The 20,342-nt window shown below is 32.2% G+C and overlaps 1 protein-coding gene across 9 annotated transcripts in view; it reads left to right on the plus strand.

The window, feature by feature from the left end:
- Positions 1-20,342, plus strand: part of LOC118188395 (semaphorin-1A-like) — a 905,788-nt gene that overhangs the window by 817,106 nt on the left and 68,340 nt on the right. For all 9 annotated transcript variants that reach the window (XM_035358817.2, XM_085818328.1, XM_085818327.1 and 6 more), the window contains 5 exons: positions 281-359; positions 9,424-9,571; positions 11,061-11,182; positions 12,623-12,705; positions 13,536-13,761. In XM_035358817.2, the coding sequence (XP_035214708.1) occupies positions 281-359; positions 9,424-9,571; positions 11,061-11,182; positions 12,623-12,705; positions 13,536-13,761 (658 nt within the window). The remainder of the gene's footprint in view (positions 1-280; positions 360-9,423; positions 9,572-11,060; positions 11,183-12,622; positions 12,706-13,535; positions 13,762-20,342) is intronic.

Below are 20,342 nucleotides of genomic sequence, written 5' to 3' on the forward strand. Positions count from 1 at the left end.
TGCATTTGAGCGTGCTTGCAGCTTATTAATGCTTTCAGGAACCCGAATATTCTCTGATGGATGTGCAAAAAGTGCACAACAATCACCACAAGCTGCCAACAGGGAAGCACCTCAAACTCAGCAGTGGATCCAAAACGTATTCTAATGGCTTGGTGGGGAGAGGGGAATGTATTATTACATTCTTATGCTTAAGGAGGGGGTGGGAAGAGTAAAATAAATAAAAATAATGAAATATCTCGCAAACCCATCATTAATTTCTCTTTTTCTGCTCTGTTTGTAGAATCTACTAGCCACATTGTAGACGGACTGTATGGAGGAAAACCAGCACAGTTGATCTATGCTGTCTTTACCACACCAACGTAAGTGATTTTCGGTTCTCGATTTTTTTTCGCCATTTTCTTTTATTTCTTTCTTCTTTCGCATCTAGACGGTTATTATTTTACTTCCAGTGGCCATTATTTTTCTCTGAGAAGTTTTGATGTTTTTTATTTCCTCAGTTTTCCTACACAGAGGAGAAATTTTAGGTGATGCATTATACTTAAGTAGAGATTATTTTTTGCCATTCAGTTGAGGAGAATTTTCCTTTCTTTTTTTTATTTTTAGGTTTAAGTCTAAATTGCAACATCAATCTTTTTTAGTTCTCGCTGTGGTACGAAAGATTATTTTTATACACATTTCCGTCCCCTTTTTTTAGAACTTTAGTGGCTTAGCGAAATACCAATTTTCGATGAAATTAAATGTTATTTTAAGATGTGGAATTTTTTTTTCTTTCTGTAATGGGCAAGTTATTTTTGCCAGCAGTTCTTATCCGTTCCCGCTCAATTTATTAATCCGCATAAAAACGTATCCATGCTATTATTTAAGTCTCAGAAGAGAAGTATCTCATTTTTAATAAATTCCGTAACTAACGATAGCCGTATTGAACTTTCTTTTAAAATGACCAATTTTTCTCACTTTCACAAAAATAGTCGCTAATAATAGTGCCAACAGTGGAGCGACGGCTTTATTCTAGAGAAGTAAATAGTGGCTTCCGAAAGCAAGTAATGTTTCTCATTTAGGATGCCTTTTGTCTTAGTTCATTTCTGTTGCTTATTGTAACAAATGTGCTCATTTGAAATGAATTATAACTTATTGGGAGCGCTTTAATACTTTATAGTTTTCCCTGAATACTTCTCATTACAATTTGGAATTAAAATTTTATTTAATTTTGCTAAGAACTTTAAATAATGGCTTTGCTCCATCAAGTAATTTACGAATTATAGTTTTCCTTTTAATTTGCGCATTTATTTTTCATTTTCTTTCAGAATGGAATTGGTGAACGAACTAATGTAACCATTTGTTTAGTGTACATTTGTTGTTAAAGCAAAGTGATGTTGGCATTATAAATCTTCAGAATTAAAATTGTCAGCCATTCTGCGTTTTAATGAACAGGAGCAAAATATTAGTCATAAATGAACTCACATTTTTTGTTGTTGTTTTTCTAGTAATCAACTGTAATTGAACTTTGCTGCGAACAGTTTACAAAACATTATTTTCTCCATTTAAATAGAATTGTTTTTAACTATGCCATATTTTTTTTCAGCTGCTAGGATAAGATATGTTCTTTTCACTTCTTTAAACTGTTGCCATTTATTATTTAATTTAAATGATTGTATTGTTAATCATTGATATACTTATGTTTAATGTGATTTTACGAGGAGGTCTAAAATTATATTTAATTCCCTAAAAATAATTTTGATAATTAATTTTTTTTAAGTTATTCCTTTTTAAAATGTAATTGTTAAACACTTCCAGCATAATTGTTGTTAGTCTCGATACGTTTTTTGAATCGCTGTTCGTAATATTCACGAAAGTGGTCTTTTGTTCGTTATTTAATTTCTGCTGGTCTGTCATGATAATGCCATATCAATCACTTTTGTTTTCTTCATTCAAAAGAATCTAGAACTTGCAAAAAATTTTTAATTATTAGGTAGCACATTAGGACAAAACTTGGAGGGTTCGAAACGCATTGACTGTAAGACTCCAGTAGACAAAATAATCATTATTGGGAATGTTACGAATAACAATTTGATAATCTGAAGCATGACATTAACGCTGGCGGTAATTATCCCGAAAACGGAACTGAAATCCAGAAATTGAATTAATCCTGAAAACCTTTGAATAACTAAGACTTTGAAGAAAATATAGCAGAATGTGTAATTTATTTCTGGGAAATAAAATTAACTTTTATCTCTCTCTGTGTTTATATGCTAGAGAAAATTTCCCTTTTAGTGTGAAACAGTCCTTTAAGTCAATGTAAGTAATTTGGTTACTTTCTCTTTCTGTGCTATATACAGAGTGTATCAGTACAGCGGTGACAAAATTTCACACAAACAAGGACACAAACACTGAGACAAAACATGTTTTATTATATTTAATACAGCAGAAACGAACAAATAAGAGCAAAAACAAACACCGATCGTCATTAAAGAAGGGGCTCGAAATTACGACCCTGGACCGTGATGCAGACCTGACTTCTCCGGCGCATGGAAGATCAGCATCACAATGGAAGATGCATGACGCGCAGTTCCTACATCAGGGTCCGGGTCGTAATTTCAAGCACTTTTGATGACGATCGATGTCTCTGTATGTGTTTCCCTTTGTTTTTGCTGTACTCCGAATAATAAACATGTTTTCTCATCCCGTTCGTGTCCTTTCTTTCTTGACTTTTATGTCGTTACTACCACGCCAGGAAAGCATTTGCGACCATGTATTGCTAAGTAACTTGCCATCCTCTAAGTGTACTCTATCTCTCCTGGAAGTTTGTCACCGCTGTTCTGATACACCCTGTATAGTATGCTTATTAAAGTCTTTATGGCATGCATCATTTTAAAATTAACCTCTAATATATGATTCTTATGTAACACTCACTACTCATACACTTACATGACGGCAGAAGTGTTTTATCCAATTATAGCAATTAAAAAAACTCTAGCTATAACAATAGCAATAAAGCGATGCTATGTCCCTCCAGTGAGAAACACAGTAATTTGACTATTCTTATTTTAACTTCAATAGTATAATCTTTTAAGTGATCTTGGGATCTTAAACTGTGCTTTTACTGAGATACTTAACCAGACGTAGAATTTTAGGGACATTTCAAATTTTTATGCTGCAGTAATATTAATGCGAGAACACACCTACATACTCCGTAGGCCAACTAGGCAGCTTTGCTTTTGGCTTTCTGCTGACATTTTACAGCGTGGTTTACCATTACAGGTATATTAACGCCAAAACCGTAGCGTATCTCGTGGGTCAAACTTTAACAAGTTATAAGCCTCTTGTTCGGTATTAGCACATTCTTCGCTTTTCCCGCTTGCCTCTGTTACAGCATCTGTTGTAGCTTTGGAACAGCGTAGGTCTTACAATTATAAAATAATGAGTGCGCATTTTCTACGTACATATCAAAAATGTTACGCCGGAAATAAAAAAGTGAAAAAACCGGCATAAACTTTATCTTCTTTGTAACCTTCCAACTTTCACCTACAACTAAACTTTCATTATATGGTATATATGCAGCTCTAAGATATCACATTTTGTCAAAATGAGTCTTATAATAACTTCATTCTTTAAAACAGTAGAGCTGTTCGTTTTCAAATCGCTTTAATTTTTTTTTTTTTTTTTTTTTTTTGTCATTATAATCCAATGTTTTACCCAAGGTTCTTTCTTTTTGTAACACTATATTATTTGATATACTGCTTCTGTATTAAAATGAAGATTCAGCAGTAGGGCAAGAATATTAATTTTCTCAAATTACTTATTGAAATCTATCACAAAAATATTTTTCTTGAGCAACTTCTGGCTGCATATAGACAACAAACGCAACATTCAGAATCACAGTTTGCAAAACAAAAGTATCTTACTTTCAAAATATGTAATTTTTTATTCAGTGAAACAGCATGAATTGTTGCCAGCTCAATTTATTAGTTGTTAAATTTAATGTGATTAAAATTATGAATTTTTTTTTCTTGGTGCATAAAACGAGAGACAAAATGAAAATGGTGATATACTTATAACGTTTCGAAAGAGGTATTTTTTCTCCAACACATAACAGGAACTGCGTCATAATGTTCAACCAAGATAAGCACAGAAGTTAATTTATGCTGCATCGCACTAATTAAAGCCATGCAAATGAGAGCATTACCTTCTTGCTAATTAATTTAGTGTCAAGGGAGCTTTTTTATGTTTTTATGTATTTATTTTTTTGCTTGGTTATGTTATTCATGCTTGGGTCATTGTAAACTGCTTGGTCTGTTTTTTCCCCTCGCTTGCTTTTTGCTGTTTCTTTCATTTTATTTTTGTGGTTGATGGTGGGTTAAATGTCTTTCTAGAATTAAAAAAAAACGAATTTAAAAATAGTTCTAAACAAAAGTAATTGTTCGCCTGGCTAAATACGTCTTAAAAATTTCACTCCGAACACAAATGTATAGCGTATGATTAATTGAAAAATAATGTTTTGGTCCTTGTTATGTTTTTTCCTTGCTGGTGTTCTTTCAGTTTCACCGAATTTTCCCATAACAACACATTTTAATTTAGAGACATTCGGTTTTTGTTTCTCTTTTCGGTTGTTTAGGAATGAAAAATTAAAAATTAATGAAACAAACGTAGAACACTCTCAGTCGATAACTAAAATGTAGGTAATTAAAATTGTTATTAATTTTGCATGAAAATTCGGAATATTTACAATGAGACGCTTATATTTAACTATACTTTAAAATTTATCTGAAATGCATTTATCACGAAATCACTTATTTATAAAGTCAAACATTTATTTCTAAAAATTCTATGTGTGAACGAAGGAATTAGATGGATTAAAGCTGGTACTTATCCAGCTTGAGTTGGTACTTAAGTTGTCCTGAGTATTAAATGAACTGTCTGTAGATGTTTTTCGCAGTTTCTACATAATATTTCGCATTAAGAGATAATATGGAGATGAAGATTTTGTCTAATGCTGAGACATAGTTGTGGACTTTTCAATTCTTTTTCTTCCAAAGACTACTAAGCAGGATACAGAAATATAATCACATTGAACTGGAGCAACAAAATTTAGACGCGGATATCTTTTAAATGTTTAAAGCTTTCATCTCAAATTTTCACTAGAAGTGAGCTTAGTTAAAGGAATTAGTTTTCACTTATTCTTTAGCTTTACAGTTTGGCCAGATTTCTGAATACAAAAGAAAAAAAATTATTGCTTTATAATCTTTTTTATGGGAGGAGGAGAACTGTAGTACTAAGTAAATAGTTTCAAGAAGGTAGAAAGAGAACGAAAGAAAACATTCAAATTGCGATCGGTTAGAAATATTTCGTTAGCAAAGGAGTCTCTAATAGCGTTAATAGCAATTAGTTTTAAAAGTAAGCAAAGATGTATAATCGGGCAAAGGGCCAGGCATTTCCCTTTTTTTTTGCGATTACGTATGTCGTTACCGTTTATATAAATATTATATAATTAAATAAAGAATGAACTACCTTAGAAGGATTGTTCGTAAACATATTGTTGCGTTTTTTTATTCTTCTGACACCAGTTGTTACGTTATTTTCTTCCTTCACGTTACTGCGGACCAGCAGGGTTTATATAGCTTTAGGCTTGTGTTCGAGAACATTCTGGGCTAAACCGGTAAGAATTCGTTCCAGAAGGTTCTCCATCCGTCCATGGTATATCGCTAATTTTGTCGACAAATGGGAGATTTCTCGCCAAATATGGCAACCCTGCCTTCCTTTGCAATTTTTCTGGCAACCCTAAAACTGTTTTGCGGGGAAGCTATTTTACCGCGCCTGTACATTTCGTATCAATATAATTATTTTAGGTCAAGAACAGGAATTAACAAAATTACACGGACTCTTACAAATTTGAATATATATTTATATAGATGAGATCAGGTTACAGATAAACAATTAATGTCAGACAGTAGGACTGGGATTTCACAAAGCAGAGGTTGAAAAAAAAACTGTCCTGTGGATAAATCTAGACATGGATTTTGATTTAATGAACGATATAACGTAAATTAATTACTCTGAGACCGGAGGTCTTCAGAGGAACGTTCGAAATCAGCAACAATTCATCTTCGTTACATTATCAAAGCAAAAACGTTTCCCTAACTGGTGAGTGGTTACAAAAAAAATTAAGTGAATTTAAAACTTAAAGTTTCCTTGAAAACACTCACAAACTCATCCTCCACGTTTTTGGCTTTCAACACAGGTTAAAAAAAAGATAAAAATTAATAAGATAAATCCACGTATTATAGATAGATAGTTAAAAAATGCTAAAATTAGATTATAAAAACAAATATAACATGAAAAAATTAAAAAATGCAATAATTGGTAATAATTTTAACCAAAACTGATCTAAAATTAATCAAAATAAAAAGGAACTATCTTCTAGTATCATTATTTTGAAAGAGTTGGATAAAAATGCTGTGAAGCGGAAAGAAGCTTAGGCTTGCTATTGTTAACAGTATAAATTATAAAATAAAGCTAGTAGTTGGCATGAAATTTGAGCCTAAATCTAGCGTGCAAAGCTAATTGGAAAAAAAAAAAAAAAAAAACAGATTTTATTTTAGGAATTACTCGGAAAATTAAAATATTTTTTTAAATACTCTGGTAGCAGTAAACTCAGAAATATTTACATAACTGTAAAACTAAGAAAATAAAATTGTATATAATTGAATTTATTTCTTTACTTTCCTCTAAAAGTAGAGAAATTTTATTAATTTAAAACATAAAGGAAATAATTTATATAATTGCAGTGGGAATATATATTGGTGGGAATATTTTTTATTATTTAAAGAAATTGCAGTATTATTTCAACGAAATTTAAAAAATTTGCTGTATTAGTTCAATGACCTTAAAACATGTGTGTTTTCAAATCCAAAATGTATGTTGTTTCTATTTGCGCAATCTTCAAATTGAAATCTTTCACACTGTGTCAGCAATTATAAATAGGGAAGATCTTGAATTGCCTTTTACACAACATCTTGCATTACGTTATTTCCATATAATGATTTATTTTCCTTATGTTTTTTGCACAGCTTCGGAAATATATTTGAAAAAATAAATGCCAGACAGATAGTTCTTACAGAATCGGATTGCCTAAAATCTCGCTAAATAAAATGTTTGTCTAAAATTCTGTTTCCTTCTCAAGTTACATAAGGAGACTGGACACATTCTGAATTACGGTATTGTATTATTACTGTTATTGATTTTAGCATTGGCATTTAGAAGGCATGCGAAGTATCTCCAAGACGCTATCGAAGAATAATTTTATTTCATTAATTTCTTTACACAATATTAATTTTTTTTTAAATTTATTTCTGGAGATACAGTATTTTAAAGATACGTTTCTCATATCACTTTGCTGGTATTTTTATGTAATAAGCTTCCAAGTTTTATTGTAAGTGTGATCTCGAAAAAGAGTACATTGAAATAATTAATAAATTTCTTTTCTAATTGAACATTTTACTTTAATTTGAATAAAGGACGTTTGCTCACTTTGATATCTCTTCAATTTTTATTGCATTGCGAATACATGATATTCTTTCCAGGAATTTGCTTTTTAAATCTGTGCTTTTTCTTTCTTTTCTTATTTAAGCGAGAGGAAATTATTATTTTTTCACTATCATTCTATTTTTGCGGATAAAAACTTTATTATCTTCTATTATCATTTCGTTCCATTAATTTTTTCAGTTCTTGGTGTTATTCTAATTCATTTTCCTTTCTTTATCTTCAGATACATCTCTGTAGCCGGGAGCCTTTTTTAACAAATGTCTGTTACTTTTTCCCCTCCTTTTTTTTCCATTAACTGCCCCCACGGTCGTAATTCATTAATAACATGAAATTTTCCTCATTTTTTGTACCTATTGGCTGTTGTTTTTCCATTATGCAGAAACCGGTTGGTGGAAGGGGGCTGAGTGTCACACATTAATAGTTTCCCGTAGCCAATAATTAACTGATGCTGTCAGCACTTCGGAGAGGACGCTGTTAATGGAAGTTGAAGTTATTGATGGCACCCTATTGCACTATTCATCTTAAAGTAGTTCGCTGCCTCTTTTGCATTATATATTTTCGTTTTTTAATATTTTTAGTACAGCTTAGTATTTTTAGAATTTTGTTTTATCGCATTTGCCATCTTCAATAATTATTCCGTCTATATTTCTCTATATTTCCCGTGCTTCAAACCATATTTGAAGAAAGGCAAGATAAAAAATAGTAGATTGGTATAGTTTCATGCGTAAGGAGAGCTGTCTAATTAAGTGTCTTTAATTAATTTGAATTCTGAATAATTTTTATTATTGGAAAGCAGTTTCACTTTTAAGTCATTGATAAAATTTAAGAATGAAACTATTTCGCGTGGCAGCAACAAAACGTTCAGCGTTTTTTAATTTGAACAACTCAACTAAAATAAGATGCCTTGCATATATAAATGAAGGTATGTTGCATATAGTACTGTTATTATTATTAACATATATTTATCATTCATTTTTAGGAATACTTGTAACTATTTAGATTCAATTTGACAGGCATACGCAAGATTACGTAAGATTCATTACTTTTAAATCCTGAATTGTTTTAAAAGCAAGCTGTGACTGCTTATACGAATAGTTAACTCAGCTAATTCATATTATTATAACACTCAAATGTTAAAAATAAGAACTTAGTTTTATTATCAACTCAACTTGAATTTTAACAATAACTTGATTGCAATTATGCGCACGACATTATGCGCACGCATTTCTATTATGTGCACGACAATATAATAGAAACCTTTCCATTATTATTTACAGTAACTGTCACAACTTATCTAGATTTGGATGGTTTTCTAATCTAGCTCTCCCATTTTTGTTGTCTTTACTATGGTAACATAGATGAGATTGATTTCATCCTAATTATCTAATACACAGCTAACTGAATCTAAATTTATTTACCATAGTAAGTTTGAAATAACTAATTAGCTTCGACTAATAAATTTACTGGTATATACTTTATTAATCTTTCCAGTATTTGCATTTCCTTTGACGAATTTATTCCTAAGCATAGCAAACGAAATGACAAAAAATGGATAGGAAAGAAGGGGAAAACGCTTTCTTAAAAAATGCATTACATTTTCTTAGAATAAATATAAATTTACAGTTACAATATTGTATCAGACTTATGTAGAATTTTATTTCTGTTACTCTCACAGAGAGTTTACCTCTTGTTCAACTCGCAGATTGTAATACGACTATAACTATAAATATTCGTATTCCGAATTAGTTCATGTATAAAATTTTAGTTTATCATATCCATATTGATATTATCATATCCATATTGATTGATATAAGCCATCATACGATACAATATATAAAATTTAAAGAAATGTTCCAATAATCTTAATCTACCTTTCATTTTCAGAAATAGCATAAGTGGTTCAGCAGTGTGTGCATTTCGCCTTGAAGATATTCTGAAGACTTTCGATGGACCATTTAAGGGACATGAAGATGTTAATTTTAATTGGCTTCCTGTCCAGAATTCTAAAGTTCCAGAACCTAGACCTGGCCAGGTATAAATTCTTCTCAAATTGCAGATTCTTGTGTAGCTCACCTTGATCTTCATATCAAAGTCGGAATTAATCTCATAAATAATTAATTTCAAAATTCTGATCTGTAATATGACTGTAGACAATTGTATGTAGATCTCAAATTATAAATATCTCAATCAATTATTTTTAAAATTGCAAATGGTAGTTAATGTTAGTAGTATAACTAGTTAAAGGCTCTCTCTTTTAAACTTTAATGAATTAAAATATAAACGAAATGTCAGTTGTCAACCATATTTCATTATTTAATGCAGATTACTACGGTTAAAATCTTAAGAGTAGTTAAGCATAGATTATCTGACTTCATCAGAAACCGGAGGAAAGCAACAACAACATAAACGAAAGCCAGTTGCTAAAATTAAATGTTTTATCTTTTAGCCTGAGACCTAACACTAAATACAATCCAGTTACTAAAATTAAGTGTTTTGCCTTTTAGCCTGAGACTTAATACTAAATGCAAACTGTAGTTTGAAAAAGGAATTAAGATGTTTTAAGTAAGATGAATTATTTCTCTTAAAGTAAAATTTCAGAGACATTAATATGTTCAACGAAGAAATTCTGAAAAATGAATTAATGATTTAAAATTCAGGAATGAATGATTTAAATGAAAAATGAATGCATGGTTTAAAACTAAAATTCGCCTCAAACTCGAGTCTTTCAGTCAGTATCTAGATATGTTACAACTCAAACACACATCGTAGAAATGCCGTAATTTATCGTTAAATGCGATATATATTTGAATATATTTTAACTATGCTTACATTGCAGAATATTCCATTACAACATTAAGGGTATAGCTAGCATCAGCATGAGACTCGGTGCAACTGATACGGTCGCACCAGATGATAGAATTTAGGATTACAGAGACTACATCGAGTGACAAAAAGCCTAGCTCCGGCATCTGTACATAGCTTAAAGGAGAAATATCTTAAATGAGTTAAAAAATTTATAAAAATGAGAAAATTTAAATCCCTTTTAAATCCGCTATGGAATTTAAAAATATAATAAATACGTTAAGTGTGTTCTGAATTAATAATTTAAGTACATATTTTATGAATTAATAAGTATATGCAGTTCCTTGTTTACGAGAACGCTGTTTATTCACAGCACGCTTCTTGCGTATGAACATGATTTTAGCCCGAAATGCTTTATTTCGTTCCGTTGCAGAAAACAATAGCTACTCTTAAGATTTTAACCATAGTAATCTGCATTAAATATTGAAGTATGGTCGATAGTTGCTGTTTCGTACTGAGTTGGGATAACACTTATAAAACTAAATTTCAAACTGACTAAAAAGACTCTTGAGTATTTCTACTAACGTGGGAAGAAATCGTGTATTTTTTTTTACCAAATCAATTAGTGCGGGTCCTGTAATAAAAGCGAGAACAAAAATAACTTGAGTTTTTCGTTTGAAATTATGTAACATATCCTTGAATATATTTTCTATTTCCAGTGTGTCAATGACTCCAGAACATTGCCGGAGATGACGGTGAACTTCATCAAAAATCATAATCTAATGGATCAGTCTGTACCAGCTTTCTGGGGAAAGCCTCTTGTAATCTACACAGGTTTCAAGTAAGCATATTGCTCTAACTTCTTGCAGTCATCTGTGAGAGATGAAATTCTTACAAAATCGATGGTTAATTCTAATTTTTATATATGTGTCTGTAGATTAGAAGAAGACTATAGTTAATAGGAAATTGGTTACACTACGATTTGTATAAATATTTTCCTTGTAAATACTGTCAAATCCAAATAAAATAAATATTATGTGGGCAAAATATGTAAACATATCAAAGGTGTATTTTTAAAAGTTTCAGTATTAAAACATTTAATTATATGAATATTTTATAATTTCTTATAAGTTCTCAAAACATAAACATAATAAACTTCCATTATTTTTAATTTCGTTTTATTTTATTCATTTTACTTATTTCTCAAAGTCGAAACTGTTTGCTCTTTTAAAATATATGTATATGTAGACTGTTAAACCTAAGGTTACAAAGTGTGACTTGCTTTGGTAGCATAAACTACTTTTAAAATCCTAACAGATTTTAAGCGAATTATCGCTATGTTTGGACAGAACTACGAAGTCTAATGAAGGTTTTTAAAGCAAATCTTTTTATTAAATCAGAACTTTGAACTTAATTGCACGGCCTGTGCTTGCAAACTTCGCCAGCCACTTTCGACGAGATAACTTAAAATAACAAAATTCAAGGTCAAATTAAAATTTAAATTAAATATTAATTAGTCAAATTAAAATTTAAATTAAATAAGCTAGTAGTCAGAGGCAGCACAGTTCAAATTAATGCGAAGTTAGCTCAAAATTTCTTACCGATGCAGCAGTTGAAATATCGGCAACTGTTGTGCAAAGCCGAATAATACAATCTTATCTGAGCTAGCTAACCTAGTAACGTCAGCTCTAGTGGTAGAACACGCTCTGAATTAAAGTCTCGAAATCTTCCTAAAAATATTATCTCTTTCTACCTCAATTTACGTTCTGGTAAGGAACTGAAACGAAAAGTGATAGTAAATATCCAAACCATAAATAAGTGCTTAGTGAAAATTAATAACAATAACTCTACGAGGCAAAAATGAAGATTAAAGATATATTCGGTATTAAATAATTTCTCCATAAGGGTAATTACTTAAAAGCTCTTCGAACAAAAACATTTTTTAATATATACATTATCCAACCTAAATAGCAATCGTTAGACATATTTCTTTATAAAACGAGTTACAGAAGCAAATATCGACAAGATTCGGTAAATTAATGAATTTTGTAAAAGGAGAGGGAGTAAGGGATTTATTCGAAATATTTAAGCATGATATTTGTATAACTGGAGACCTTTAATGGATGCTTTTAATTCTACTGTTAGATTGGACAAAGAAAAAAAAAATCATCTAAAAGCAGCTATTTTATTAAATCTGCAATTATTTAATGATTTTCAATTTAAAATATGTGTATTTTTATTTCTATAAAAGTATTATAGAAATTATAATTTTTCATCCTAGATATCGTTACACATACATCGCAGTTGATCCTCAGGTGGAAACAGCAAATGGGAAAAAGTATGATGTTCTGTTTATAGGAACAGGTTTGTAGAATTTTGTATTTAGTTTCAGTTCATAAATTAAATTTTGCGACCATTTGTTTTTGAAACTTTAATTTAGAGACCTAAATTCGAAAATATATTTTTTGTTAATGTTTTAAAAAGAAACGGATGTTATTTTTTTAGATGGCTTTACTTTTTATGCTTTTTATGCTATGTGTCCAATTTGCTTTATATCTTCTCGGTGCTTCGTTTTTTTTTTTTTTTTTTTTTTTTTTTCCTAAGAGTGTATATTTAATGTGTGTCTAACACATATAATAAAAGACTCTTTCTTTTATTATATGTAGAGATTTACGCTTTGAATATTTTTCAAAACTGATCTTAGATAATAAAATAGCCGTTATATGTTAACAAAAAATTCCATATTCAGTTGTTCCACAACGGGGCAGGGCAAGTTGGCTCCATGATCTTCGAAACTTTACAGCTGGAATGAATAGAAGCATAGCGAATATTTTAATTGAGCGTTTGAAATTATGCGCATCGATTATTCAACGCAATAAAATTTTTCAACATTTCAATAAATTACTAAGCCAACTCAGCTAGGCATTATAGACCTGCCATGTTCTAGCTAGTAAAAATATATGAGTAATATCTGTAATTACCGTCGCGGGTATTCTGTGATTACAAATTTATTATATATATGTTCTAATCTTATTTGATGATGCAATAAGAAGTTAAAATTATTTTATATGGAAATTATATATCCTATTCCATATAATTCGTTATTTAATAATCATTAATGGTTCTTTTTTGTAACGTCTTGTTTATAAGGAATGTAGACTTAATGGAATAATACTTCGTTTTTCAACCAACAGATAATGGCAAAGTGATAAAAGCCCTGAATGCTGGCAGTGATGAGAAGGAAGCATCTAAAATCACACCTGTTATCGTAGAGGAAATGCTAGTGTTCCCACAGCGGGTCCCAATCACCAATCTTCTAGTATATCATACCATGTCAGAAGCAAAGTTAGTCGTGGTCTCTCAAGACGAAATCCTTACCATACCCCTCCACAACTGCGACAAACATGCTCGTACTTGCAGGTGAGATAAAACACCCTTTTTTAGCCGTAGTATTTTTGTAAAAGGATAACTATACTTTTTTACATAAAATTTCATTTGGAGAGTGAGAACTAAAACTCCGCCGATTGCTTTTATTAAAATGTTTTGAAATAATCAATTAGCAATGAGATGTTTCAACTCTATACTCAGTATTATAAAATATCATTCATAAAACTAGCCATTTTTTGTTTTTAAGGTTTTCTATAATATCTTCGCACAAAGTATAATTGAGCCTTAACATTTAAGCAACCTTTTAAAAACTGTACCACATTTAGACTTCAAAGGCATTTTCAAAAAGTATTATCCTAAATTTTCTTTATCAAATATTGAAATTCCTAGTCTACCGATGAGAGCCTAGCAGATGAGAGCGCAAGTTAATACTAGCAATTCAACCCGAGCTCAGGTCTGTGCGAATGGGTAGCGCATACTGTGAGCCTTTTGTTACAAACATTAATAATGTTATTAAGAAACATTATTTTAAAATCGCTTACATTATAATCAATAATATACTATTTTGATAGCAAAATAAATTCAAATTTTACGTCCTGTGTAGCGGTACCATTTTACAAGTACTATCAATTTGCCCGGCCACTGGCATGGATGAGTATGCATACGTTAGTCGACGGCAGCATGGTAACGTAATCTAAAGTAACTGATTCTAATGTAAACAGTGACTTCAGTTCCGTTAAAAAATTTTATTTCAGTAATAAAATAATTTCATGTTCATTATTGTTGCGCTAATAAATAATAAAACAAACTTCTTAAAAGAGTTTTCTCCAAAATTTTCTTAAATTTCAGATGCATGCAAAATAATATTTTTAACAGCTTTTACAATTTTCTATCTTCAATACATTTTGGTGGGTGAAATCCGTCGCAGAAACTTTATAATTTAATACAGAAAATCAAATAGGAGGATAAAAGCCTTAGAAAAGATGATATTATCTAAAATAACCCAAAATAATTAACAAAAGAAGAATTAAGGTATGTTTGTAATTACTAAGCTTATGTAATTTTCTGTAGTAATTAAGTTTCTTTTCTTATTGACGTAATTAATGTGCAGTTTATGTTACTCATAAGTAAAATAAAAATCTTAGTTTTGTATTAAAAAGAGCCCTCATTTTCTCGATGAGCTTAATTAGAACCATAAATAAGATAATACGAAAATTCCTATGAAACAGACTATCTTCAAAACACTTTTAATGCCTAAAAATACTTTTCGTCATAAGATTTCATTTAAGAATTAAAACGCAGTGAGAAATGCATTGAATTTATTCAAGCCTCATGGACACAATAAGTACGATTTAGAAATAAATATAGTATTTTTTAATGCAAAGGAAAAACATTCATTTGTCATGACTGCATGCAAAGGTTTTAAGATTTAATGTTCAAACTATTATATAGAATTCTGATAATCATTATGCGAATGAAATAATTGTTTTATCATGTTATGCAAAATTTCAGAAAACTGACAATTGCTTTTTAATTCATGAAATTTTTCATCTAAGGAATATGTAATAGACTGTTCATTACAAAATTTTAAATTTTAAGCTACATTTTCTTGGTTGTGCAAATTAATTTGAATGAAAAATTAATTCTTATCTTAAAAGATATAACTCTTCGTTGCACTTTACGGATTTTAAATACCTTATTTTGAGGTTACTGAATATGTGTACATCATGCAAAAACGTCAACCGTAAGTTTACATGGAAGAATTGTGAAACTAGTTTTTAAATTAAATTAAATGTGAATTTTAATTGAAATATAAAATTTAGATAATTTCATAATTACTTCATTTCTTGCATAAATACAGACAGCAAACATAAATACTCTACTCATGAAGTAATCACTTTGCTTATAATTTAAAAAAATCTTGCTCATAATTACACTCATGTCCATAAATTAAGGATAATTCGGAGTCACGTGGAAATCGAACTCTAAAATAAAAATATCACCTGTAAAATTACTACACACATCTTCAAGAATCATATGCAAATTTCAGGAAGTAACCAGATGACACCGATGGTACGTCACAATGACGAGAGTGTAAGAGAGTGATATATAAGGAACACAGGCAAAGAAGTAAAATTGTTCGCAGGCGCTTTATAAGCATTTCAGTGCAATAACCGAATAGTTATGACACAAAGGGCGCATTTGGATGATTTTTTACGTGGTAGAATTATCGGCTGTCTGGAATGTGAGCGTACCCGACTGGAAGTATCAGATGAACTTGGAATTGCCCAGAGTGTCATCTCCAGGCTTTGGCAACGATTCCAAGATGATGGTAATGTGAGTAGACGTTACAGCACAGGTCGCTCCAGAGTTGCAACGCCGAATGAGGACCAGTATTTGGCAGTTACTGCCAAAAGAAACAGGCGGAGCACAGCCTCAGACCTGTCTCGTCAGCTCTCTTCAGCCACTGGTACGAAAATTTCAAGGCAGACCGTGTACGGACGCTTAGGGCAGATTGGTCTATATGCTGGTAGACCTGTCAGATGCGTTACTGCAACTCACTGTCGCCTGCGGTTAGCCTGGAGTAGAGAGCATGCATTGTGGACACCGCAACAGTGGGGTTGTGTGATGTTTTCCGACGAGTCCAGGTTTAGCTCGCAGTCTGATTCTCTCCGGACTTTCATATAGAGAGCTCCAGGTACCCGTTACCACCAAGAAAACATCATTGAACGACACCGTTACGGTGGTGCAGGAGTGCTCGTTTCAGGTGGTATTATTCTGGGTTCCAGAACTGACCTGCCTGTTCAAATTGGAAACATGACAAGCCAAATCTATTGGGACGTCATTCTGGAACAACATGTACGTTTGTTTTGGCGCGCCATGGGCGTACAATTTGTGTTTATGGATAACAACGCCCGTCCTCACCGTGCAAACATCGTAAGCGAATGCCTGCAATCGGAGGATATCACCCGTATGGACTGGCCAGCATTCTCACCGGACTTGAATCCAGTAGAGCACGTGTGGGATATGCTTGACCGACGAGTTGCAGCCCGTCAACCTCCTCCTACATGTCTACCGGAAGTTCGGAGAGCATTGCCTTTTGAGTGGTGTAATATCCCCCAAGATCAGATCTATAATTTGATACTCAGCATGCCTAGGCGTTGTACGGACTGTATTGCATCGTCTGGGAGACATACAATGTATTAACAATCATACCAACCATGTAATATTGGTTTTTTTTTGTAAACAGTTTTTTTTTTTTTTTTTTTTTTTTTGTAATTTGCTCCAGGGAGAAAAAATCGCTAATTTTTTTAATAATATCAAACATATAGCATCTTTTTTTGCTCTTTACCTTTTGTTTAGTAAATATACTTTACAAATAAGACAAATTTGTTTTGCTTCTAACTCTTCCTTTGCCTGATTTTGCATTATCCTTAATTTATGGACATGAGTGTAATATAACAAACAAATCTAAAAATAGAAATAATTAACAAAATTATTTTTATCTCTTACTTTTAATCAGTGTAATGAAAGTTGGTATAAAATGGAAAGAGAAATAAAAAGCAACGAAGGAGATTCATTTTATTATAATTAATAAGGTTCCTGAAGCACAGATAGGCAGAAAATTAGCGTTCTTTAATGGCCTACACTAAAATTCCATAGTTTTGTATTTATTACACATTTATTAATTGCATTAAATGTCAGATGGACAATGGCTCTAATCATGAGAAACCGGTAAAAGTTTTAAAGCAAACATTAGTTACATTTTGAAATTTCGATATTTTATAGTCACTGTGAATGCAAAACTATTATACATTTACAATGATAATTGTAGTCCAAATATAGCCGGAGATACGGATTTTATATTTTTTTTTTAATCTGGAATTTTCGGATTTGTGAAATGTTCACTTATTTTTTTTTTCTAATTTTATTTTAGGTAAAATATATCATTCGGAGATTAAACAAAACTTAGATTACGCAAATACTAAATATTAGAATATTTGGCACTCATAGATACTTAAGCATAAAATGGAAAATCTGATATCGTAATATCGTAAAGTTTTGGGCTAAGAGAAAACGGAAAGCAGAAATACCCGGTCTTTATAAAACTTATTAAATCTGTTTTAACATGCTTCTATCCACCCTTTGTTGAGACATCTTCAATGTTAAAAATTAAATGTAGTAATTTCAATGAAATTTATTAAATAAAATTTATTAAAGCTTATTTAAAAATTATTTAGTTTAATTTATTAAAAACTATTTATTTTTTATTATTTTTTTGGTACCGTAGGCACTCGTAAAAAGCATAATATTTGGCTGATCTGCCTTTGGCTCGTATCATTCAGTTTGATCACTGGTTTCATTAGCACTCTTACGAAATGTCCAGGCGCGGTGAGATAGCTTCCCCGCAAAGCAGTTTTAGGGTTGCAATAAAATGACAAAGGAAAGTAGGATTGCCACATTTGGCGAGAAATTGCACTTTGGGCGACGTTTGGCGACAAAATTGGCGATGTGTCATGAATGGATGGAGAACCTTCTGGAACGAATTCTTACCAGTTTAGCCCAGAATTTTCTCGAACACAAGCCAAAAGCTACATAAACCCTTGCTGGCACGCGGAGAGAGAGTGCGAGTTAGTGCCTCGCCAAGACTGCGACATAGTTAGTCTCGAATTAGTCAGTCCGTGCGGAGTCGATAGAGTTAACAGCCGGGCAGCGAGTGCCGAGTGGGTAGTCGAGTGTATCGAAGAGTCTCTTAGTGTATCGCTATTAGTGCATCGTCGAGAGAGTGTGTTTAGCTCTGGAAACGACTGAACCGAAAAGTCGGGAGCTGTGCTCTGTGTGTCGTCGATTGCGTCGCGATTTCTAGCGTGGAGAGTCTCAAGAATACTTGGAGTTCCGAGAACGACAAAGCAGAGTCGAAAGCTGTATTCTGGTGCTTTGCAGCGAAGCTGTTTCGACCGTTATAGCTTGATAGTGTGAAGGCTGTGTTGCTGCTTGTGTCAGCGTGTTTATAGTAGTTCTTCGACGACTGTAAAAGTGTTTTAGAGCTGTCCTGATTAATATTGGTAAATAAAGTGTGTTTCGATATTCCATCAAGTGCTGTCGTTGTTATTCACTCCAAATCCACACGTACCCCGTACGAACGTGAAGGAAGAAAATAACGTAACAACTGGTGTCAGAAAAAAAAACGCAACAGTACTTATGCCACAAGTGTCACTGTGAAGTTCCGTTGCCTGGTTTAGTGAATTATCATCTTCCAACGATGACAAGCGAAATACTCGGTGATGTCGATGTTTCGATGATTAAAAAATAATTCATTCTACGTATCACTATCTCCTTTTCTTCCGAACACTTTCGGTCTTATGGGCAGTAAATACTTTGAAAAGCAAACCAAAGTTTTATATTCTGAAATCATCTCTATACTTCTGTGTCTTTTTTCTAACTAATTGTCTCAATGAGAAACGCAACAGTACTTATGCCACAAGTGTCACTGTGAAGTTCCGTTGCCTGGTTTAGTGAATTATCATCTTCCAACGATGACAAGCGAAATACTCGGTGATGTCGATGTTTCGATGATTAAAAAATAATTCATTCTACGTATCACTATCTCCTTTTCTTCCGAACACTTTCGGTCTTATGGGCAGTAAATACTTTGAAAAGCAAACCAAAGTTTTATATTCTGAAATCATCTCTATACTTCTGTGTCTTTTTTCTAACTAATTGTCTCAATGAGATTGCCTTCTTACCTTTCGTATACATGTGCATGGGCTGCACCATTGTCCCAGTCCTAAAGAAAAAGAAGAAGTAGTCCTCTATTTATTCTACACAATGCTTGCTGACTATCGGCTGAACGCATAGGTCGGCAGTATCGACGCCGTACTCAACGTGGTAAAGTGATCTTTCATTTGAGCTTTGCAAGCTCGAAACATCGCAATTGCTTTCGTGCTTTTTCTCTCAATCTTCGTTTTGTGCCTTTTTCTCAGTATTTTAAAGCAGTAATTGCAGTTTTATTTCTAGCGCAACTAAGCAATCTGTTTGAAACGGTAATGATGCTCTGCAATAAAATCTGAGTTTATCGTATGCTGGACTCCATTGTCTGATTTTTGGGCACTTTTTGATTTGGAACGCTCTCCATGATTGCATCCAGACGATGGAAAGCAGAACTCTCGCTTAGCCCTTCAAATCGGCCACCGGCTGGATGACGCCAAATAGATAATGAATTTGCAAACCCTCATAAACAAAAATATTTTATTAATCTTGATTCTAGTGTACAAACGATGGAGGAAAAAAATTCTATTGAATTTCATTATCGAGTATTCAAACTTCGGAGATCGCGATCCTTAATTGAACAGCAATTCTTAATTCCTTTTCAATAGAGAAGGAAACCGATAAGCCAAGATGAGGTAACGATTGGACTAGGATCAAGAGCAATGATCCCTGTCGAGATTGAGTCCGACATATGTTTGTCCTCTGAAGGCGGCAATAACCAATAAGAAGAAAGAAGCTCTGGAGATCGACCCGTCTCGATTTCCTAAACAAATTAAAAGTCAAATTCCAAACCTCTTCGAATCAGCGCACCGACATAACAACAGCTTTTCCGACACCGGCTACAG

The sequence above is a fragment of the Stegodyphus dumicola genome, chromosome 6 (assembly GCF_044657685.1).
Source record: "Stegodyphus dumicola isolate Sdum_Otavi_A_Nest chromosome 6, ASM4465768v1".
Taxonomy (NCBI): Eukaryota; Metazoa; Arthropoda; class Arachnida; order Araneae; family Eresidae; genus Stegodyphus; species Stegodyphus dumicola.